The sequence below is a fragment of the Fringilla coelebs genome (assembly GCF_963513975.1).
Source record: "Fringilla coelebs genome assembly, chromosome: 7".
In the NCBI taxonomy this organism is placed as follows: Eukaryota; Metazoa; Chordata; class Aves; order Passeriformes; family Fringillidae; genus Fringilla; species Fringilla coelebs.
The window spans coordinates 18,485,646-18,510,627 of record NC_140035.1 but is presented as its reverse complement, the minus strand read 5'-3'; the positions used below and the strand labels follow the sequence as shown (position 1 = coordinate 18,510,627).

Here is a 24,982-nt window from a genome sequence, read left to right as displayed (position 1 = left end):
ACTCTCTGTGGATTTCTGTTTCACTGATTGAAGAATTCAGCTGGTGTTAGGGAAACATGGAATGCACTCACTTCAGCAATTAAAAACTTTATTCTATGTTTTGTTCTGTATTTTCAACAGACTGGCTGTGCTGGGTACTGACTCAGCTCGGTTCTGACTCTGGGAAAATAGAGGAAACTTTTTTCCCCTTGTGTATGCCAGCTCTTTAGTACCAAGCCTGTAAAGTAAAGTAAAAGACTAACACTTATTCAGTCAGGTACTTACGGCAAACTGTATATTCCTGCACGCTATTTTGGTTTTGGCAGTTGCTCAACTGATGTTACCTCCCAGGGTGTGAGAGCCATCTCCTTTCAGGACCAGCTGAAAACAAAACATCAGGACATCAGCAAAGCAACATAAGACTGTCAACAACTCGAGACCAATATTAAAGTCTAATGTACTAAAGTGAAAAATACGAGGTTTAGCAAAATGTGTGTCAGTGTTTACCAAAGCCTAAAAGTTTTGTGCAAGTGGCAGTATTTTACTGTACCTAAGCCATGACTGATGTGATATTGTGTGAATAGCTACTGTGTTTTCCTTAACTGTACCTACATTATTCAGCATGCTTATCATGTGCACTATTTTGACCAACTGCGTATTTATGACCATGAGTAACCCTCCAGACTGGACAAAGAATGTAGAGTAAGTTGAACATTATTTCAATATCTCTTTGTCTGTTCCTCTAGGAGTTTCCATGCCAGTAACTGCAGTAAGATGTGCTAGCAGGAGCTATCAAGAGGCACTATGACTATTTCCTCTCTGAACTATGCAGAAATGTTCAGTAATTATTTGAATCTCATTCTAATGGAATAACTGGGTAAAAAACCTATGAAAATAGTTTAAAGATAGTATTCTACTGAGATTCCACTAGTTTTCTCCATGGTTTAGCACCTACCCATTGTTTTTACCCTTTCTTACCCTCCATTCATAGCAGAACCATGGGCACTTCAATGCTCATGTCAGTTAAGAGCTGCATACAAGCAAAAGTATTACTAAAGTGAGAATGAGAAGTCTGTGCACACTTGCATCCTTCCCTCTTTAGAGCTAATACCAGGTGTTTTACATGTTGGTGACTCAGTATCCAGTAACTTATGCTCACAGCTTTCTCACTTAACAGTAAAGGACCTAGTAGTGCATACTTTTGAACTGAATGTCACCTATAAATTTTAATCTGTTACTTATTTGATGGATTTATGTATTTTTATTCACGTACAAGATCAGGACTGCTGTGTTTCAACAGCACAACTAATGCATGTCAATGCACAAGTATCTCTGATTAATATATGCATTTTAGAAGTAATTGCTTATTTACTGTATTTCTTATCTGGCTGTGAAATAAAAAATCCTTTCATTTGATCATATTTCTGTCAGAATACCAATGGAAAATATTGCTACTTATTTCAGTTAACTTTTCCTATATTTTTCAGGTATACTTTCACTGGCATTTACACGTTTGAGTCACTAATAAAAATCATTGCAAGGGGCTTTTGCTTAGAAGATTTTACTTTTCTACGAGATCCGTGGAACTGGCTTGATTTCACTGTCATTACCTTTGCGTAAGTTCTCGTTTTTTGCTGTTTCTTGGAAAGAGAAGGGCAAAAAGGGCATGAAATTAGTATCGATACATACCAATTTTGTTAAATGGAAATTCTTTTATGGACTTACTTTTGTCTAAAACAATTTTCACTTTCAAAAATGCGTATTTTGATGTAAACATAAATACTGCAGAAGCCATTAGTACAGCTAGTATTAGAGAGGCTAATTTCATGTCCTGCTTTTTTTTTTCTGAGCAGAAAAGGAGCTTCCCTTTGACTTCATTCTCCAAACTTATCAATCTAGTCTAGATAAATTTTAGGCTTTCAAAGTAAAATCAGTGCGATTCACTTCAGAGACATTTAATTTAGCTGAAGGCTCTGAAAGTATATTAATGCAAGGCAAACTGCAGTGAAAGGTAAACCTCTGACTGTTGCTGTTTAAGTTTTTGCTAAAAACGCCAAAGCGGTCTTGATGAAAGACCCAAGTAAGTAGCATAAACTTTGCCTAAATTCTGAATAACTGTGATTTAATCCTACAGGTATGTAACAGAATTTGTAAACCTAGGCAATGTTTCAGCTCTTCGAACTTTCAGAGTATTGAGAGCTTTGAAAACTATTTCTGTAATTCCAGGTAAGAAGTAACTGGTGTAAGGTGTTAGGCCCCTTTTACCTCCCAACTGTTCCTTTTTATCCTGTCATTGTGTTTGTGTGTGAACTCCCCTATTACAGATATGTGACAGAGTTTGTGGACCTGGGCAATGTCTCAGCGTTGAGAACATTCAGAGTTCTCCGAGCTTTGAAAACAATATCAGTCATTCCAGGTGAGAGCGAGGTTAAACACTGAGGCTGACTTTAATTCACTGAAACAGAATTCATATTTTTTAAATACAAGTCTTATTGCTTTCCACAAAAAAAGCAGGAATCAGAAGATATCAGGATTCACTGAAATCTCTGATTCATTGCTTTTGAAAATGAGCACTTTCCTTTTGAAATCAGCCTTTGAGTTTAACAGATCCTTGCATGAGACATTGCAGTACACAGTGTGTGTGGTTTGCATCGTATGACGTCAAGCTTCCTTCTCCACATTCAATAAGTATTAGTAACCCTAAAGTTTTCTTACCCATGTGTATCCTACCTACATGATGTTATGTGGTATTTTTTGTGAATATCTGTGTCTGAAAAATAAAACTGTTTGAAATGTTGACTTACTGAGAAGATGAAGGAATAAGATAATAAAGAATAGCATGGGTGTTGCATGGGGGATTTATTATCTTAAAAAAGCTACAATTTTCCAAACCATTTCCAGTTTTATAGCATTAAATTTTATTCCTATTTATTGTTGAACAGGCTTTTTACTACTGTCTTCTAAATCTAGTATGTTATAAAACTGATAGTAGTAAAGGTTTGGAGCAAGATGTATTGACAAATGAAAAGAAAGAAGATGTTTACGTGAGATCAGTGTACAGCATGAGTAAAAAATAATTGCTTGTTTTATCATTGAAACAAGTTGTTTTGAAATATATGCAACTCATTCCATTCACAGTTTCAAGTGGACATAAATTTCAGCTGTTTATTCATTTTCACAAGTGAAAAAGCTCTTCACAAAAATGTTGTTTCACAGACATTACAATCATGTATTTGGGCTTCTGCATGAAATCTGTAACTTTTCTGGGAGACATTGTAATTTTTGTGCTTTGAAAAAGTTTCCAACATCAGAATAAAAACTCCTTTCTATTTGCAGGCCTGAAGACGATTGTAGGAGCCCTGATTCAGTCTGTGAAGAAGCTCTCAGATGTGATGATCCTGACTGTGTTTTGTCTGAGTGTATTTGCACTGATAGGGCTGCAGCTGTTCATGGGCAACCTGAGGAATAAATGCCTGCAGTGGCCTCCAGAAAATTTTACTTTGGAAACAAATATTACTTCCCAGCTGAACAGCACCATAGGTGAAAATGGTACATTGCTGAATTCAACAGTGACTCCGTTTGACTGGAAGGGGTACATTGAAGATGAAAGTAAGTATTGTCTGCAGTATTCTCACTGAAGTGGTTTGTGGCTGACCCAGTTCTTAGAGAGAAGGAGGGGAAGGGACAATACATTTTGTTAAGACAGAGTCAGAGAAATATTTTCTCTCTCATACATCTGCTCTAAAGGCTTGCATGGAAGAAGGAACAAGGAACATGGTCTTGCTACTTGAAATAGCTCCTTTTGTCAACTCCATCTGCCAAATTCTCATCTCTCCTAAGACAGAAAAGTGTTAAAATTCAGTGCTCACAGTTCATGTTATGAGATAGGTTTGCATAGAGACTGTAGGTGCACATTAAGAACTAAAGGGGAGAGAGAGATACAAAAGGAAAAGATATTACAGTGACCAGCTGCAAAGAGGAGCTGTGGGGGTCTCCAGATGAGTCTCCTCACTTGGGTGTCCTTTCCAATGCAGCAGTGACCACAACACTTTTCCCCACAGCATCTCAGCGATTTTCATTATCATCTCCTCAAATTCCCTTCAGGTTGCTCCTTCTTACAGAGCTATTAGCACTAATTGGAGTGCCCTTTGATCTGAGTGGGTGCTGCACAGCTGCCTGGTTTTTAAGCTTGTACATGCATGTTATTGGGTCACTTAATATAAAGCCACAAGCAAAGAATAGAAAAAAGGAGGAGAAAAAGAGATTAATCTCACACCAGAGACAATTCCTTTCTGTGAGCACCTGCTGTGGCAATAGTGTGTTTGCAAGTGTTATGTCATGAGAATAAAAGTGACATGAAGAACAACATGGGGACACAGGAAAAATAGTGCCAGAGAGGCTCTGGAAAAGCCTGCCACAGCAGCTTATGTGTAAGGCTGCAGGGAAACTGAAAGTGCAATTGGAACCATATAGGGGCTGAGGCTCTGAAGGCACTCCAGGGCAGCCAGGACTGACTAATTAAGGCTAAAAGTCTGCAGCCAAAAAGCTAAATAATATCCTGTTCACATAAATAAATTATTGACCAGAATTACCTCTGTATTTAGCATTACTGCAGTTGCTACTGGAATACTATATAAAGTTCAATTTAGATAGAAAGTTGAAAAAAATGGAGGAAGTTCAAAAAAGAGCAGAATGATTAAAGGGTTGGAAAACTTGCTTTATACCAAGATAGACCAGGAGCTCAGCCTACTTAGCATATCAAAGAGAAGGTTTAAGGGGTGATTTGATCACAGTTAAAAAAAAAATCCATGGGGAACAGAATTTTCATCGTAGACATATCTTTGATCTAGCAGGCAGAGATATAACAGGTTCAACAGCTGCAAGTCAAAGCCAGAAAAATTTTGAATAGAAGTGAGACAGCTTCTAACTGTGATCACACAGCTAATCAATGACTATGATGGATTATAATTTGAATTTCTTAAACCAATCTTTCTGTGAAACTCAATTTACTTGAACATATGAATTCATGGAGATCCCATGCTATGGGGCATGACAGTCTAAGCAGTCTCCTAATGAAGGCCTAGACTTCAAGGCCAAACTTAATTTCCTGACTTTTTAACAAAGATTTTCTAAACTTAAGTTCTGATTTCATTTGATTTAAAGAAGACCTGAAGCCCCCTGAAAATAAAGCTCAATTGAATTTGTTCCAGGAAGTACTTAATTGAATGGCTACATCTGCCTTTGGTATATTTACAGAATTTCATATGTATTATAAAATTTATAATGAAATTACAAGTCTTATTATGAATTTAATAAGGTTGTGATTGCTTACCTGCAGTTTCAAAGAGAAAAATTATCTTCTCACAGCTTCCTGCTCTCTTTTTGCATGTGGGTGGGCAGACAGGATGCAAAAACCAGCTGCTTCACAGGGCAATAAGCTGTTCTTTACCTGCAGCTCAGAGCAGCGCAATGGCAGTGTCTTTTGTAGGAATTATGGAAGTTATTATGCCATTATTTGGGTATACTATGCAGAAAAAGGCATGTAAGCCCTAATTTTACCACTGAGCTCATTTTTGGAAACACCACTTAGAGGGTCTTTATGTAAGCATTCCTGGCATTAATGAATCAAGCACTTTTTTCCCCCCCTTTTTCTTTTTCCAAGATAAGAATTCTGATAAACTTAGCTCCAGATAAGCTGAGGTTTCTTTCCATAAGCAATTTTTTTTCTGAGAAAAAGTATCTCACAATCTATTTTATAAATAACACATTCTCTGTGTTTCTCATATTACACCCTATGCTTACTCAAACAGCTTTAATCTTTCTTGAAGTTAGGTGCTCACCTATCAGGGAGCTTTTCCCCTTTCCCAATCAATTAAAGAGGAGTCAAACTTACACCACTGTTGTAATGAGAGATTTTTCACTTCTCTTTGATATACATGCTTATACAGTTCAGCTTGTGTGTTATAAACATTTTCCTATCATGATAATATTTTGAGCACTTGCCCAAGTGTATCAGTGCACTCAGAGGAAGCCTGTGTGGCTCTGGTTTCTGTGGAGCTGGCAAGTACAGCAGCCTTGCAGAGCACATCTTGTCTGAAGCACAGAACCTGAATGCAGAGCTGCTGTAGCAGTTCAGTTCAGCTGCTGCAGTGCTGATCAGGACTGACTGCTCCGTGTAAACCACATCAAGGCAGGTTTGAATTCTTCCCAGCAAGCTGCTATGTTCCAGCATGTTTTAATCACGATTAGCTGACATAAGGCAGAATAAACTCTGCTTCCTGAGGGTCAGCTGTGGCCAGCATCCTGTCAGCTTTCTGTTTACAGCTGTGTTTCAGCACAGAGCAGCTCTGCAATGCACACCAGCCCAGAGCGACAGCAGCCACAGGCAGGGCTGTGCAACTGGCACAGCCCTGGAGATTATTCCCTGTGAGATGTGGATGCATCATTAGACACTGAAAATGAGTCCTTTGCAAAGTGTCAGAACAAGGTCTATACATACAGCTTAAAGACTCCTTTTTGCAAATGGTGAATTCTCCTCCCAGGATGGAGTGATGAGGCTGGCCTAGGCACTGTGTCCCTTCTTGCAGCAAATCCATATGTGCTGAGCCAGCAGCTTGTGACACCTCCTCAGACTCAGAGTGCATTAGTGCCTGTAGTAGCCTGGCTTGGGCAGCCCAGGCAGAATCTAGCTGAAACTCATCTGCACTCATTTTCAAGTGAGATCATTTTAAGGGAATCTAACAGGACAGTTAAATGGAAAAGAAATCCAATGTGGGGTTTAAATGGTCTCAGGAAACAAAAAAAGGTACCACCTTGATCCTGAAGTTGCTATGATTCAAAAGTGTTGGAGCTAGGGAGGCGCTCAGAGGAGCATCACCATTGTTCCTGCCCCATCCTTACAGACAACCTGAGGCAATACTTTTGGATCCCATCAGAAATGTAACACATGGTCTGACCCTGTAGAAAAACATCCTTATGCCTGTCACCAAATGGGAGATTGTTATTACAGGAGAAGCTTGTACTGTGATAAATCTTCCAAAAATGAAGACTTCAGCAATCAAGACTGTAGGTATCTGCTTTGAAGGGGAAGAGAAAAGCACTTCTCAAGGATACACTCAAGATGAATCTTAATAAGCACAAAGTTTTTCTCCTCTCTTTGTTCTAAGAGATAAGTCAATGTCTGTTATTTAAGCCATCTAAAATGTCTTTTAATGACAGCATTACTGCACAGACATTGGTATGATAGGTTAGAGGGTGATTAGGCAGAACTTAACCAATTTATTTTACTAAGGTGTTGAAAAATTTTGTCATGTACTCTTAAAATCTTACTTAAGAAGTTCTGATTGCTGCAGTAATTATGTCTGAGTTAACTTTATGTCAGGGCCTTCATACAGTCAGTGAGCTACAACTGCAGTGTGTGCACACCCATGGCCATCAGAGCCACTGGCAGCTGGGTGGGTTTTTGCAGGGTTTACATATTTGATAACTGTCACTAGTGCTCGTGAGCAACAAACTGAAACCCCTAGCAACACTGATCAGGAAGTTTTGAAGAAATTATGAGAACATTTTTTTTAGATAGATTGTAATTAATCTAAGAAACAAGTGTACATAAGTTCACAAAGCATTGTTTACTTCAGTGATCAGAGAAGGAAGAATCTACAGAAGGGAGGAGCGCTTGACAGAATTTTTAGTAAATTTTGGCATTTTAACAGTGAGTGCTGTGAGCAATAGTGCCAAATGAAATTCATAATGTCATTTACTCTAAACTGTTGTCCTGCTGAGAAAATAGCACTGCTTGTTTAAAATTGGATCAGAAATCACCTTAAAACTTTAGAGATAATGGCTATGTTTTGAATGTTATAACTTTTAAAATTCTTTTTGGAACAGGTCATTTTTATTTTCTGGAAGGGCAAAATGATGCTCTGCTTTGTGGAAATAGCTCTGATGCTGGGTAAGAACAAATTTCATCATATTATTGCACCATGTAGAAATTAGATCCACATTCCACAGATGTGCAATTCAAGTGGGGCTTATTTTGAGTGACCACTTCCTTTCACATAAGAAAGGCTTTTACACTGGGCTTAAGATCTGTATTGATCAGAGCTCAGTGGACTGGTCAGGTAAACTGAATGTTTGCATGATGAATAAGTAATTTAGTATCAGTACAGCTCCTGCCTGGTTGAAAAGTAAAGGAAGAGCGATACCTGATGACAAAACCTGGCAAAACATGTTGTTTTGCAGTTCTGGCTGCACATATGACTATACTAACATCCAGGTGATAATATTAAAATATTACTAAATAGGTGATGTCGAGTTTGTCTTTGCAGGCAGTGCCCAGAAGGATATACTTGCGTGAAAGCTGGCAGAAACCCCAATTATGGTTACACAAGTTTTGACACCTTCAGCTGGGCTTTCTTGTCACTGTTTCGGCTAATGACTCAGGACTTCTGGGAAAACCTTTATCAATTGGTGAGAAATTTTTAATGAAAAATAGACCAAATATGTTTGTATTGGTGATGCAAAAGGATTAGAGTCTATTTTCTTATCTGAATTTTAACAGTATGAAAAACAGAACTGTTAACATACACTTGCTTATAAATGTGTTATTATTTCCAGACTCTTCGTGCTGCTGGGAAGACATACATGATATTTTTTGTTCTGGTGATTTTTCTGGGCTCTTTCTATCTGATAAACCTGATCCTGGCTGTGGTTGCCATGGCCTACGAAGAACAGAACCAAGCAACCCTTGAAGAAGCAGAGCAGAAAGAGGCAGAATTTCAACAGATGCTGGAACAACTGAAAAAGCAACAAGAAGCAGCTCAGGTATCGTTTATGGTGTAGTAATGCAGGAGTGTAAGGAAGTGAGTTTACTCAACATCTGCTTTCTGAAATTGGAAATATAAAGACCCTGTTGTTCTTCCAATGACTGAACAAGCTCAGAGGTTTTCTATTCTGCACTGAAGAAGGGTATTGTGCATGATTCAGCCATCGAGAAGGAATATTCAAAACTAGCTATAGGTTATTCACTATGTTTTTCTAGTCTAGGGCCATTAGCGCAGTCTGGTAGATTTCTGCATTTAAAATTTACTCATGAAGGATGAGAGAAGTCTATGACCAACACATATCTTGAGTCAACTGATTAATAATAATTAGAAGAAAAACCTAGGGAGAGGATACCCTATAGAAAGGGAACTGGGACTTTTGGAGTACAAATTATGTATAAGTAAATTAAAGAAAGGAAAACGTTAGGTCATGGTTTGCTCCATTCTTTCTGCATCATGACAGGCAGCAGCAGTGGCAGCAGCAGCAGTAACAGCATCTGCAGAGTCCAGGGAGCCCAGTGCTGGAGGAGAAGCAGGAGGGCTCTCAGAAAGCTCCTCAGACGCATCAAAATTGAGCTCAAAGAGTGCAAAAGAGAGGAGAAATAGAAGGAAAAAAAGGAAACAAAAAGAACAGTCTGGAGGAGAAGAAAAAGATGAAGATGAATTTCACAAGTCTGAATCGGAAGACAGCATCAGAAGGAAAGGTTTCCGATTGTCTATTGAAGGCAATAGACTGACATATGAAAAGAAGTATTCTTCTCCACATCAGGTATTGCCTATAGTTTTTTCTTTAGTATAAACATATATTTAAAGCATCATAGGCTGCTTAAAAACTACTTTAATCTTCCTAAAGTACAGTAATATGATGCTATTGCATAAACAAAGGGAATACTGGTACTTTATATTAATGTTGCTAGGACTTGAGAGGAAGTGCTCTAGCTGCTAGATTGCCTTATAAAAAAAACCCCTCAGAATTAATTATAACCTCATATGTCTGTTCTTTTAATGGTATTATTTAAAAATAATATTAAAATCATATTCTCTGATTGATTACGTAGGTTTCCTTTTAGCATGATTATATATTACCTGTTAAAATGCTACAGTATTCTTCCCTTATAATAGCCTCACATTTTCCACTTGTTTCAATGATGTTTGAGCCAATGTTTGTCCACTATGGGCAAGATCCTTCATACATGAAACAAAGTGCATGTATGGGCTTCCTCTTTTTCTCAGGGGGAATTATGCAACAAATCTGTTTGGCAACTTCAGCTGAAAAAGGTTCAGCACTGGTTTTGTCTTAAGAATCCATGAACAGTGATACTTCTATCTGCAAAATATATCTCTAATGAAATACATGCAAAAATTTTACAGCAGCGTGTAGCTTCCGGGTAATATGGGTACTCTAAGAAAAAAAGAAAACCAGTGCTAATCTAATAGCAGCGCTGAGTTTGAGGATTTCAGCTAATAATCATGTATTTTCCTTACCTGCAGTCTTTGCTGAGCATTCGTGGCTCCCTGTTTTCCCCAAGGCGCAACAGCAGAACAAGTCTTTTCAGCTTCAGAGGTCGAGCAAAGGATGTAGGGTCAGAAAATGACTTTGCTGATGATGAGCACAGCACTTTTGAAGACAACGACAGCAGGAGAGATTCTCTCTTTGTGCCGCGCAGGCACGGAGAGCGGCGCAACAGCAACATCAGCCAGGCCAGCAGGTCATCCAGGATGCTGGCAGTGTTTCCAGTGAATGGGAAGATGCACAGCACCGTGGATTGCAATGGGGTGGTTTCCTTGGTTGGTGGACCATCTGTTCCTACATCGCCTGTTGGACAGCTTCTGCCAGAGGTGATAATAGATAAACCAGCTACTGATGACAATGTAAGAAAGTTTTAAATAGCTCAGGCATGGTGGCCTTTTCTTACTGCACCAGCCAGTGTTTTCTACAGAATGGAACCCTTGGCAATGCTTCCTGGTTGGTCAAGCTATGAATGCTCCTGCATCTTGTAAACTCTTTAGTAAATAAAACGGCTAAGATAGGTTTGCGAGCTAAGCATTTACTTACAAAGATTCACATGACTAACAAATGCAAGTCACAGTTTCCAAGTAATAGAGTAATAACTTACACATTCATAAAAATGCTCTGCTTCACTGTATTACTGTGCCATACTTTCCTTTAGCTGATCTAAATATCCATCTAGCTATCATAGTTGATATACAATGGAAAATATTCTACAAAAATGTTATATAACTGCAATCAATATGATGCTGTACTACCACTATCAAAATTAGCATTATTAGTTAATTTTGATATCACTCTTCCTTATCGGCCTGGTTAAAAATGTAAGGAAGTTGTCAATTCCTTTTTACCATTTATTTCTCATTCCTATATATTTTCCATCCATTTCTGGTGGAGTATTGTAGTATAGACAACAAATAGTTCACTGGAAGATCAAAGTTCAATACATATTTCTAAAAATGCAAATGGCTGTGTGAACATATTGACAGCACATATTGCTGCCATTCTCTTACCATACAAAGGTAAGAGAAAATGTCTCCAAAAAATTTCTTGCTTAGTTCAAATTTGTCTACTCAGACTGCTAAAAAATACTAGCATGAGGAAGCATGAGGAAGTCAGACTTTTCTTACTTGCTACAGTTTGATTAGGAGAAAAGACTATTATGTTACAAACCCCAGAATATCCTGTCAACAGGATCAAGGAAAAAAAATTACAGTTTGCAAAATTTTGTGCAATATTTTGAACTCAAACTTTTTCTACTTGGTTAAATTTGTTTAAATATTTTAAGAATTTTCATATCTTATAGAAAAAAAATGCAGAAATTGAGTAAATAAACTCTCTGTCAATCTTGAACTGTAGGTACCTGTGACCTAATGGAATTCTAAAATTATTTAAAAGGTACTAATGAGTAATAAAAGTCCGACACGATAAAATATGAAGTGCACGGAGCACGTGTCCAAGCTAAGACACTACTAACAGGCTTATGTAGTGTTTGCTTATCTGGTTGCTCCTTCAGTGTGGTCTCATCTACTGTCATTCTCTGCATAGGGCACCACAACAGAACCAGAAATGAGGAAGAGAATATCAGGTTCTTTTCACGTTTCTATGGACTACCTGGAAGATCCAGCTTTAAGGGAAAGAGCCATGAGTATTGCCAGCATCCTCACAAACACTGTGGAAGGTTCGTGCTATGCATAGCTTAATATTTAATCCTGTTTTTCCCATAGATTTCTAAAAGTTTGAGTTGAAACTTGAGAACAGATTTGAAATAGTTTAAGTACAGATAACATCCAACAAGCTGACATATATTTATCAGTAAACTCGAAGCTCTTTATTTATTAAGGTTATTACATAACTAAGCATTAAAGTTATTACATAAGGAAGCATTTCTGTCTCATTGTTTTGTCACCATCTAACTCATGTGCATGGTCATAACTCAGTGGGTACTTCTGCATAGTAATTAAAAATGTATTATTGGACACAAAAAAACCACTGAACATTTTTCAAACATATGCAACTATTGTTAAAAAATATAAGCATTTCTGCAGTTATATTTATTCACTCATTTTGTAAAGCAATTCTAGGTGATCAAAATGGTTTTTTTCCTTGAATTTGGAATGAACATTTTCACTTAAATGCTACAAATTTCAGAATAAAAATATTTACATACTTGAACAGTAGGTGGGAGAAACAAGCTGAAGTGTAATCAAGGAAAAATTAAATACATAATACAAACTGATGCATAAATTGATGCTGATTGGCATAATGATTGTAATACAAAGAAGTTGTGCTTGACAGATCAGCTTTGAACATAGAAAATATATTCAACAGCAATTTTTAAAGGCTTTCCTTAAAACCCTGTGGAAGGGGGGCTTAAAGAAGGTTAATCAGTACCACTGCAGACTGAAAACTTGACCGGTACAATTCATATTGGAATGAGGAATGTTAGAGAAATCACATAGTTATAAATATAAACTTTCTTTTTCCCACAGAACTTGAAGAATCGAGACAAAAATGCCCACCGTGCTGGTATAAATTTGCAAATATTTTCTTGATCTGGGACTGCAGTCCACATTGGTTAAAAGTTAAGCATATTGTCAACTTAGTGGTAATGGACCCATTTGTTGACCTGGCTATTACAATTTGCATTGTTTTAAATACACTCTTTATGGCTATGGAACATTATCCAATGACCGAGGAATTCAATAATGTACTTTCAGTTGGAAATCTGGTAAGTTTGTTGGGTTTTACATTCATGGTTTGAAAGGAAATATGCCTGTAATAAGTGAAAGCAAAGGTTTTAACAGCTTTTTGGATATTTATTGGCCTTCTGGTATAAGTATCAGAACATTTTTGGAATTTGACTGTCAACCCTGACTCATGTACCTTAGGATTCTGTAAAATCAATATACTGCTGTATTCTGCAAAATCAAATTAAAAATTTAAAGATTGGCTCCAATGCTACATTAAGTAAAGTCCATCTTAAGTAGAGTTTGATTTGTGTAACTACTAAACCAGGAAATGCATTGTTTCCATGAAACAGACACTATGCAAATAAATGCAGTGTTAATTTCTCAATCAATACAATACAAATCTTTAAGAATGTGTTTTTAATTGCTGTTTCCTGAGCAGAAACTTACAATAGCTAAAAGATCCCTTTAAAAGCATTTCTAGAATTTTCTTGTGTAACAGTCTTTCTATATGGATAAGCTGATTGTTTTCTTTCTATGTTTTATGTAAAAAAATATCCTACAGTACTTTTTCCTCTCCTATTTTTTATTGTTTTTATCCTCTGATAATTAGTAAGATGTATTTTCCTCAGGTTGTCAACTGTATTTTCTCCCTTTCTCTCTGCTTCAAAAAGATAAATTATTCAAGATTTCATGAGTTAACTTTTTGTAGCTCTCTTGCTTTTGAACTGACAGGTTTGATCACATAGAAGTATCTGCAGCTACAGTCCTACTTTATCTCCTTCTTTAAGAATTGATTTCTTATAATGTGATTTTTAATAATCCTTGTTTTGTAATGAGGAACAAATAGATCATGTAAATAACTATAGAATTTAAGGGGGAGAATGAATAGAAAATTATACAGTTGATTTTCATATACTTAATATAAGGAAAATGCCGAACCTCTGTTTCCTAATAAAATGTAAAATCTTGTATTGTAGCATTTTATAGGTTTGTTTTCCAACCAAGAAAATTCCATATAAATCTTGGTGTACCTCTGACTACAAAGGGAGTGTGAGAGAACCTGTCTATAAGCAGCACATTCTTCCAGTTTTAGGCTCCCTGACATAGACCCTTCTGCAATAGAGAGGATCTCGGAGGTTGCCTGCTCCAGTAGCTCCACTTTACAGCTTCTCGTGCTGTTCTGATTGTTAGGAACCTGTCAGCATTCCAAACTGTATCATTCCTATGTCTTTCTCAGGGGTTCCAATCCTGCATCTTAAAAATTGGTAACCTTTCCCACTCTGGTGTTTGTATCTGGAGTGTATTTAAAGACTGTAACAATCTATCTTGAGTATTGGTGTTCCTAGGCAGAGCAAGTCAGACTTCTTTCCTGTCTCCTGATTATCCCACTTAGATTATTCTCTTTAGCTGTCCTATTTTCTTTTCAGCTTGCTGAAAAATGGGTTATCAAAACCAGAAAAAAAAAAAAAAAAAAACAAACCAGAAAACCTGTCAGAGCAGGGCTCAAGCAGTTTTTAACAGTGACTTTAGTACATTCCTATCCTAGAAGAAATTCTCCCAAGACTTCTCTCAAAGCTACTCAGGGTTATTACTTTGGTGGGTCTTAAATATAATTCCTACTTTATTCTGCATAAAAACTCATGATGAGAAACCACTACCAGGAACACTTTGTTTAAAATGCATTCTTAAATACTCTTTTATTCCTGACATTGAAGTGTCTGAGCCAACCAACTTTGCTGCTACTTCTGGGCACACCCAGGTAGAAGTTACTGAGCTTCAGGAAATTGTTGTACCTCACAGTTGCTGTATCAACTGAGGTACAGTATAATATACCATTTATTCATCTGGTATAAATAATCACAGCTCTGTTGAGCTGAACTATAGGCAGGTAATAGCAGGCGAGAAACTACCCCCCTTTAGTCTTAGATTTGGCCTAATTTGTAATTTGTATACTAAGAAAGAGCTATACCATATAATTTCTTGGAAAGCATTCTGGTTTATGTTCTGAAAATCAAATTTGGGACATTTTTTGTGCTGCACATGAGAAAGTCCATATCCTCAGAAAGTTGAAATTGGGTTTGGGTTTTAAATAATATAAAATAGAAGTTTATGTAATTTGCTTAGTATAAAATTTGATTAATAGAAAAATTACCTGATTGTCTGACACTTGTTAAGGGAAGGTGGGCATAATAAATCACTACAGTAAATATAACTATTTTTAAGTATTGTTTTTGGATAAGACATAGCTTGAATTAAACTAGATCTGGAGTATTCTGTTTCACCTTGAAATAACAAACTGCCCTTTCTCAGGTCTTCACTGGAATCTTCACAGCAGAAATGTTTCTCAAGATAATTGCCATGGATCCTTACTATTATTTCCAGGAAGGCTGGAATATTTTTGATGGCTTTATTGTAACCCTTAGCTTGGTAGAACTTGGCCTTGCGGATGTGGAAGGACTATCTGTCCTTCGATCATTCAGATTGGTAAATATACTTCAATTGTACTGATTTTTCAATGTGGCTTCATTAAAATAATTTTATTTTTGTCTTAAAATTTTGTTTGATGTTTGCCATGATACTGATCCTGAGGACAGTTTCATTAGCACAAATCCTTACTGATTGTGGTATCTTACAGTCTTCAGTGGAAATTGATAGAGATCCAAACAGATAGCAGTGGGTGTCCTGGGCCAATTTCCAATGTGTCCCTTGTATATACACACTTTAAACATCCCACTGTGCAGAAATAGATTAACTCACCACAGGCATTATGCTCTGATTGGCATCACAGGAACAGATCTCTACAAACACTAGTTGAAAAGTTGTCCAGATTATTTTAACAGGTGAACCCTAGATTTTAAGTTCAAATCAGTAGCTTCTTTGGCCTTCAGTAAAAGCTATGCTTTGAGAATATCAAATTACAATTTTACAAATTTTTCTTGAGGCAAACTTCTATCTTACGCTTTTAGACAAGATTATACCCTCTGAACAGTCCAACTAAAGACATATTTTGCAGCAATATCCTTCCACAAATTAACTTTAAAATATCCTTGTATCTTTCTAGTTCTCCTAACAATATTTTTCTTTCTTTTCAGTTACGAGTTTTCAAATTGGCAAAATCCTGGCCAACACTAAATATGTTGATAAAAATCATTGGTAATTCCGTGGGAGCTCTGGGGAATCTGACCCTGGTGCTGGCCATCATTGTGTTCATTTTTGCTGTGGTTGGGATGCAGCTCTTTGGGAAAAACTACAAGGAATGCGTCTGCAAAATTGCAAGTGACTGTGTGCTCCCGCGCTGGCACATGCAAGATTTCTTCCACTCTTTCCTGATTGTATTCCGAGTGCTGTGTGGAGAATGGATAGAAACCATGTGGGACTGCATGGAGGTTGCTGGCCAAGCCATGTGCCTTACAGTCTTCATGATGGTCATGGTGATTGGAAACCTAGTGGTATGTAGTCAGTGTTAACAAAAAATTGTTTGGCAAGAGAGTGATCTGAGTCCTGAAGTGAACTAAGTGCTCTGGCTCTGCTTCAACAAAGCACTTAAGCAGGTGGTTTCAAGAAGTGCTTAAAGTTAAGCTTAAGAGCTTTTTTGGACAGAGGACAAAATATTCTGCCATGTCAAAATCCTAAGAATGTCAGAGTGGGCACTTAAGAATGGGACTAATTTCTCTTTTGGCCCTTTGAAAATATTTTGTGCTACAAATAATTTTAGTTTATGGGCTCTTTATAAACAATTTGCTGTGGATTTTTTAAATTATTTATACCATATGATTAGTCACCTGAATAATCTAATTTCTTTTGTGTGATGGGCTAAATTAAACTTTTTAATGATGCTGAACAGCAAATCTGATAGCTCCATTTTTAGATTATAAGCTTTGACACCAAAATATTTACATACTGTGGGGAATAATTCAAGACACATTTACAGATATTAGTCAGTTGGACAAATATTTTGCATAGTGAGCAGGACCTAGCTAAGTGAAATAAGCTTCGTTTTTATGGAGAAGAGAAAAATTTTTGAGGGTGCTTTTTTGGTTATGGTGAATTATTAGGATTTTTGTCTTTGATGTCAATAATAGGACTTTTTTTAAAATAAAATAAATGTTATTTTTTTAAATAAGTCTAGAACATATTTTTAAAATCTTTCTGCAGGTACTGAACTTATTTTTGGCCTTGCTCTTGAGCTCATTCAGTGCAGACAACCTTGCTGTGACAGACGACGATAATGAAATGAACAACCTCCAGATTGCTGTGGCAAGAATGCAGAAAGGCATAGATTATGTGAAGAGAAAAGCACGTGAATTCATCCAAAAAGCTTTTGTTAAAAAACAGAAAGCTTTAGATGAAATCAAACCTCTTGAAGATTTAAACAACAAAAATAGCTGTATTTCTAACCATACAACCGTGGAACTAAGCAAGGACCATGACTACATTAAAGATGCAAATGGAACCACCAGTGGTATAGGCACAGGCAGCAGTGTGGAAAAATACATAATTGATGAGAGTGATTACATGTCATTCATAAACAACCCAAGCCTCACTGTGACAGTGCCCATTGCTGTGGGTGAATCTGACTTTGAAAATCTAAACACAGAAGAATTTAGTAGTGAATCAGACCTGGAAGAAAGCAAAGAGGTATTCAGATATTTTTTGCATTCTCTCTGATCTTTTGAGGGCCTTTGTTATGTGGGATTTGGTTTGATTAGTTTTGGGTTTTTTTACTTCTCATAAGCCAGTGTATTCAATTCTTAATCATTTATTTTGACATTTCTTTGTAGGTAGGCATACATGAGTATATAAAGGAGTACTTAACTCTTGATGACTTGATGAACAGAAGTGTGAGAAAGAGTTAAAAAATTATAGCCTTCTAGAGGGGATAAGAGGCCATGTAATGGGAGACTCAACTAATCCATAAAAACTATGCATGGTCCGCATGGTAGTTACAACAACTTGTAGGGGACAGTGCTTTAGGTGCAGTGTTATTCCCCCAGAAATTTTTGTTTGCCTTCTGTGAAAGGGTCCCATGATGAGTGTGATACATCTTCTCCCTTGAAAAAGCATATATAAACCAGAAAATGTATAAATAGTTTAGGCAACTCCTTTAGACATATGAATTCTTTTAGATTTTAAAATTGTCAGCTCTTCTACACATAGATTCCCATAAAAATAAGTTTTAACCATAGACTCACCCATATACTTCCAATTCACTTGGTTGTTAAAATTGAAAAGTACCAACAGATGAAAATATCTACCGTTGCTAAAGGAAGTCTAAAGCAAATTATTGATATAAAGCTTTTTTGAGAACTGTAATTTAAAAAAGCGTATTAAGGCTATAACTGCTCCATTATGTAACTTTTTGTGTGTGGCTATTTTAGCAAAATAATTTAAATTGATTCAATGACAGAATTTGCAAAACAACTACACCCTCAATGATTTTGTTGCCATTTTAGCCAAATTAGAAAATTGCCTTTCCAGACATTTAACAACATTAATTTTCTCACTTGAGAAACCTCAGCCTTAACCAGCTAGTTCCCATTTTGGTTGCAATTCAGTTTTTTTACAGGATAGCTCTGTCCTTCTGTCCCACTGTAGTATTGCTACCAGTGCTTCAGACACCAAATTTTAGGGTAGCTGAATTCTTTATCACTATCCTTTCAGTGTGTGTAAGAGCCCTCTAGTGCTCTTAGCAAAAAATCGGTGTTAACCTAAATGCAATTTTTGGATCCTCCTCCAAGAAAGGAGACCTGTACAAAACAGCAACTTATTTCAGAGACAGTGTTGTTCCCACTTCCTAATTAATATCTGCTGCATTAATAATTATTTTCCTGTTAAATATTAGCTAAAACATCTCTAATTAACTTGACTTATGCTTACGAACCACTGCTACAAATAAAAGTTCTTAAAATTTCTAATGGCCTCATGTCGAACTAGGGGAGGTTTAGATTGGATATTAGGGAACATTTCTCACCAGACAGGATTGTCAAGCACTGGAATAGGCTGCCCAGGGAAGTGGTTGAATTGTCATACCTGAAGGTATTTAAAAGATGTGGCACCTGGGGACATGGTTTAATAGTAGTCTTGGCAGTGCTGAGTTTATAGTTAAGACTCTGTGATCTAAATTGTAGTTGTTCCTTTATTTTGTTTAGCCATACATATTTAAATATATTTCCTTCACAATTTTGCCCAAGTTTTAGCCGCAATGCCAAAGACATGGATTGCAACCAGGTTCCAGCGACATGTTGCGTGTTACAACAGTTTTTGGATTTTTAGGATGAGAATTAGCTTAAGTGCATTCTTTTTTTTTTTTTTTTAATTTGGTTTCCAAATTTATGGAACCCTCACTCTCTTTATGCCTCACTCTCTTCATGCTCATCATGTTGTTGAAAATTTGTTCATAAAGTACGATCTGATTTTTTTATGGGCTTAAACTACCCCAGCCTTATTGTATGCAGACCCTGCTTCAGTCTGAGCTAGACTTTCAGCAATTTTAATCTGGATTTACTAATCCCTGAAGTATGGCCTTCTCTGCTTTTTTCCCTCATTCCTCTGAGCTCCCACCTCATTTATGTAGTTATTTTTAGCCTCTTACCTGATTTTCAGTAGACACTACAAATTCCTGTATTTTTTTTAAGCTTCATTATTTCTATGTAGGTCAAGAGGTTATTATGACTTGGCTTGTTGTGGTCATAAATCTTCTCAGATTTAGCATTACCCACATTTTTCAGTATAAAGCACAATTTTATTTGAAGTCTGATCTGTTACTGCTACACCTTCTATTTAATAGATTGATACACTACAGGAGGAAATCCAGACTCTATAAATTTCTCAGATGTTTCTCAACAATTTACTTATGTTGCATTCTAGAACATTCAAAAACATTGCCTAATTTACTTATTCCAGAATCAAATAATATTTGCCTTTAAATTATTTACTGTTCATTTGTGATGCTTCTTTCCTTCACAGAAGTTAAATTCATCTAGTTCATCTGAAGGCAGCACAGTTGATATTGGGCTTCCTGCAGAAGAACAACCAGAAGCTGAACCTGAAGAAGCCCAGGAGCCAGAGGCCTGCTTCACAGAAGGTATTTGGGAGAAAAACACTAGTAATAATTATTAATAGAATTACAGAACTATTTTCTATGTAAGTTAAGTATCAAGATTTATGAACTGTATTACACTTTTGTTAGTGTTTAAGCTCTGATTATTAGCAGTAGTACTTTTAGTCCATCATATATTATATGGAAACTGATACCACAATTATACTATGTATTGGATAAACAGTTAAGAAAACATTTTATTGGAAATGTATCTCAATTTTTAAAATAAGAAAAATATGGTATTGAAAGTTTTGTTTTAGTATGTTACTGTACTTTCAGAGTTTAGTTACAGATAATAAACACACTGTTTAGAAGGTGTTCTTCACAGATATCTAAGTGCTTCATAAAGTATACATTACTACAATAGCTGTTTAATGATAAATAAAAACTGCACCTAGATGGTTTTGTGAAAAATACTGGATGAATCTCCTACAAATTGGAAAAAGGAGAAGGAAGAACCTTGTTTGCCACTTGGGGAAAGAACAGTCTAACCTGGTGGACTCCTTCATCTTTCATTCTTCCTTCTATTGGCCCACAATTCAATAAAACCCCAATCTGCTCATAAATGTTTTTCCAATGGCATTTCATTGGGAGAAACCTTATGGATGTGTGCATGTGAAGGAGGTGGAGAAAGAAATACTTTTTAAAACAGTAATATAAAGATACAAATGCCATTTCTGGTATTGGCCAATTTAGGCATTGGACAATAAATGCTATTGTCAGGTTGGATTACTTCTGGACATGATAACAGATCAGTCTTTAGAAATTTACATTGAACTTGTCAGCAGCTAACTCATAAAAGTGCAAAATAAATTAGGGGCAGAAGGTAGAGAAATTAGCTGGTACTGAAAAGCTCAGAACTCAGACAAGAGGCTTAGTTTTTTTTTCATGCAATGAATGCAACATTGTCTGAATTGAGCATCCTGAACAAAAGATGGTACAGTTTAATATCATTTGACCATATCTTACTACATCAACCTACCTGATATTTGGATGAGTTTGTATATTTTAACTCTTATTTTGTATTCTGTAATTTGATGGACTTTTACCTTTTGCATGCAGTGTATTGAGCACTTCTTGATAAATGAGAAATGCATTCTTCTCACTCGTTTATTTAACTGAAAATTCCAATTGTCTCAATGTTATTTTTTTCTTTGAAGAAAAACAAGGTTGTCTAGGTGAAAATCTATTGGTTTTTTACTAAATAGCACAGGAAAGATAGCATTGTATCATTACAGAATGCATAACCAAAATTAATGCAACTCAACAAAATCTCTCCTTTTTTTCTCTTCTCATTACATACAATGTTCTAAAGGCTGTGTAAGAAGGTTCAAGTGCTGTCAAGTCAGTATAGAAGAAGGGAGAGGAAAGCAGTGGTGGAACCTTAGAAAAACCTGCTTCAGGATTGTTGAACACAACTGGTTTGAGACTTTCATTGTCTTTATGATTCTCCTCAGTAGTGGAGCTCTGGTAAGTAAAACATGAACAGAATATTTCTACGTTCTCGGAAAACTCCTTAAAATTGTCTCTTCTAACACTGCTCTAACTTAACACAATTTCATGTCTTCAAATGATAGGACTAAATTTTATTCAGGCCTTGGGAAAAACAGCAAAAACAGTCTCTTCTCAACAACATGCAGAAAAAAGAACAGACATCAGTGATTAGAGAGCTCCTACCTCCATTTCTGGAAGTGGCAGGGATATGCCTCAGGCAGAGAGAAACCACATGTGAAGAAGAGAACCTGCTAAACTTTCTTATTTGAGTGTGCTCCCTCCTTTCTCTGCTGTTTACTGCTGTAGCTCAGGGAAAAGGACTGTCACTGTTGGAGGGTTTGGAACTATAATGGCATGAACAGTTCAAAACACCTCGCAAGGGCCAGGGCTGGCCTATGTAGTCCTACAAATGCTGTGTGCTAGAACAGCAAAAATAGCTGACTGAATGGGGGGTTTTGCTGATTTCTTTCTAAGAATAAGAATTGATTATTTAGACTTACAATTCAGCTTCTACTGACTCATACTTATGTAGACTGAAGGGACATCTGCAAAACCATGAATTGGCTGTAACAACCATGCAAGGCCAGAATAAAGGGAAGCCAACCATAATAAAATCTATAACAATAAATTAAATAAACCGTAACAATAATATGTTTTTTCAAAAATACAAATAATGATGAAAAATAAAGAAATTATAGATAAATTTTTAAATTAAAGTGAGCCTGTATAAATACACTGAGGTGATGCTTCTTAGGCAAATTATTTGCTGTAAGATAATGCAGAGTATATCTAGCATCTACCCTGACAGTTTTAATTACCTTTTGGCAAATTACTTAGCTTCCTACATAATAAACAAAATCGTGTTTCAAAATTGTATTATAAGCTCATTATACCACTGCCAACACCTTAAAATACTGTTAGCAGTTTATGATAATACCTATCACTAGTTTCAGCTACATCTCTAAGAATTATTCTGCTTTTGTTTGGTCTAATATTGACAACCATCAGAAAAACAACTTTTATGCAATGCCATGGGACACCTTCCTTGTCATTTGAAATCCTCCAAATAACAAAAAAAGATCAAGTTTACACCATTGGTTCATAAAACTAAGAGGAGAAAACCTTCAGTGACAAGAAATTTACATGAGAAAAGTAGTGGAAGGAGATCTGAAAAAGGTGAATTTCTATTACTATATTCAGAGGAAGTTTGAGACAAGATGCCACAGCGTTAATACCTCGTGCTTGTGAGCCTAAGGTGTGTAAGCCTAAGAACCCTTATTTGGTTTCAAAGACCATGGATTAGCCCAGGCCTCTGGAGATGTGAGACTCTGCTCTGCCTTTGAAGTCCTTTGTGGTAGTGAAAAGGTCTCTTTGTACCTACCAGCTCTGCACCCCATATTCACCCCAAGGGCATGCTCCAGACAGATCTCCTGTCATCATGGGCACATTTCCCTGCCAGCAGCAGCCTCTGGCATCCCCCGCCTGCACAAAGGAAAGGCGAGCCTGACTTCCCGGCTTCGGGGAATGCAGGAGTGTCAGGTTCCACAGTGCCTGATGCTAGTAACCAGAATTACACGGATCTTAGCCCGACGTCTGATACACAAGCACCAATCATTTGAACTCTCAGATGCCAAGCGGTTCAAAAGCAGGCTGAGTAAAAATGAATGTTAGTATCAAAAAATATCCAAATCTTTGCAAGCTAGCAGATCATTCCAGTTCTTTCAGCTTGATAACATCAGTCAGTCTCCATAAGAGATAATAGCAGAATCGAAATTTGAAAGCAATTAAAGGAAAAAAATAAAAAAGAAGAATTTATGAAAAGCAGGACTTATTTGTTTTTTCAATTACCTAAAAATGAGAACACAAAAAGTGTAAATAGCATCACAAGGAGCTCAGAAATGTTATGTATTTCATAAAATGTGAATAATAAAGCAGGCAATTGATTTAAGATAGATAATTTTTTTATAAAAAAGGAAGAACTTATTTTAAGATTTATATAACTTAAATTTTTTAGGAAGCCAGAGGACTTAAAACAAAAGGTAGCTTGTATTGTCATTGTCCTCAAAATTTTACAGCTATGGCACCGGATTTTGTATTTGGGTCTACCTACATACAAGCCAAATGATCTCTGTAGAATTCAATTCAGGCACAACACTTGGCAGAATCAATTCTATTTGTCAATATGCAATATGATCTGAGAGGAATAATTCACTATCAGCAATAAATAAATAAATACATTTTAAAAAATCTCTGACCAGTGTAGTGGTTGCTGTGTATTATCTGCTTCTTCCTCCTGTGAGCTGGAAAATATATTTCCATAGGGAAAAACCAGATATATTCTGAGTTACCAGAAAAAGAAGCATTAGATAGAAATGACATCTCATTGCCATTTTTTGCATATTATTGCCTTTTTTTGTTGCCTTTTTTTGGTTTGTTGTGTTACAACCTGATGCATGTGCAGTAACAAAAAATAACATACCTTTGAACGTTTATACTGACAGGCTTTTGAAGACATATATATTGAACAACGTAAAACTATCAAGACCATGCTGGAATATGCTGACAAGGTCTTCACTTACATCTTCATTCTGGAAATGCTGCTGAAGTGGGTGGCCTATGGCTACCAAACATATTTTACTAATGCCTGGTGCTGGCTGGACTTCCTGATTGTCGATGTACGTAGTGCATTTCCTAGGTGACACTTTTCTATTTATCTGGTAATTTTTAAACTTACTTTCTCTGCAGCCATAATATCTATTAATGCCAACTAGTTTACTTTTCAATTTGAAAAGTAAGGTAGGTGGAAAAATTCTGTGTTTCACTTCATGCTTGCGGCACTGCCTTGCTGTGTTAAGAGAGACTGGAAGTTCTCCAGCAGAACAGAAGGACCTTGCATGGAGCCCCCAGGCAGTCAGGGGGTTCATCCCAACACTGCTGCTGAAAGAGGTCATCCTGCCTTGCATTCTGGCCTGGGCTGCTCGCTCCCACCTTCAGACCCATCATTCCTCCTGCTGTGGTCTAGGCTGAATCCAGCATTCAGATGTGTGTCTGATCCACCAGACATCAGACAACCATCTGAATCAAAACTCCTCTGGCAAGAAAATGAACATCATGTCCACAAATTTCGGCATGTGGGTAAATTAGGGCTCCACAAGGAAAGCAAGATATATCTCTAGCACTGGTAGTGGGGATTAATTAGCACTAAGGTCCAATAAGTAGTACTGAGCTTGCAGTCTTCACGGGCATGTTTGAAATCTTTGCTGCAAGGGTTATCTCATAGTTCTAGCTCTATGGTACTGTGCTGTGAAATGGGAGAGAACATTTCTTGATGCATTGATACAATTATGGAGCATTTAAGAATATCCTAAGTATACCCCCTGGGGAA

The 24,982-nt window shown here is 36.7% G+C and overlaps 1 protein-coding gene across 1 annotated transcript in view; it reads left to right on the top strand.

Moving 5' to 3' along the window:
* Positions 1-24,982, top strand: part of LOC311155929 (sodium channel protein type 1 subunit alpha-like) — a gene marked incomplete at both ends in the record, with an annotated part of 59,721 nt that overhangs the window by 10,717 nt on the left and 24,022 nt on the right. Inside the window, 17 exon segments of the mRNA XM_084209420.1 lie at positions 601-681; positions 1,467-1,595; positions 2,114-2,205; positions 3,316-3,588; positions 7,867-7,930; positions 8,307-8,448; positions 8,596-8,802; positions 9,265-9,570; positions 10,293-10,673; positions 11,860-11,992; positions 12,804-13,042; positions 15,315-15,488; positions 16,097-16,453; positions 17,160-17,642; positions 19,971-20,088; positions 21,419-21,573; positions 24,099-24,272. Of these exon segments, the coding sequence (XP_084065546.1) occupies positions 601-681; positions 1,467-1,595; positions 2,114-2,205; positions 3,316-3,588; positions 7,867-7,930; positions 8,307-8,448; positions 8,596-8,802; positions 9,265-9,570; positions 10,293-10,673; positions 11,860-11,992; positions 12,804-13,042; positions 15,315-15,488; positions 16,097-16,453; positions 17,160-17,642; positions 19,971-20,088; positions 21,419-21,573; positions 24,099-24,272 (3,508 nt within the window).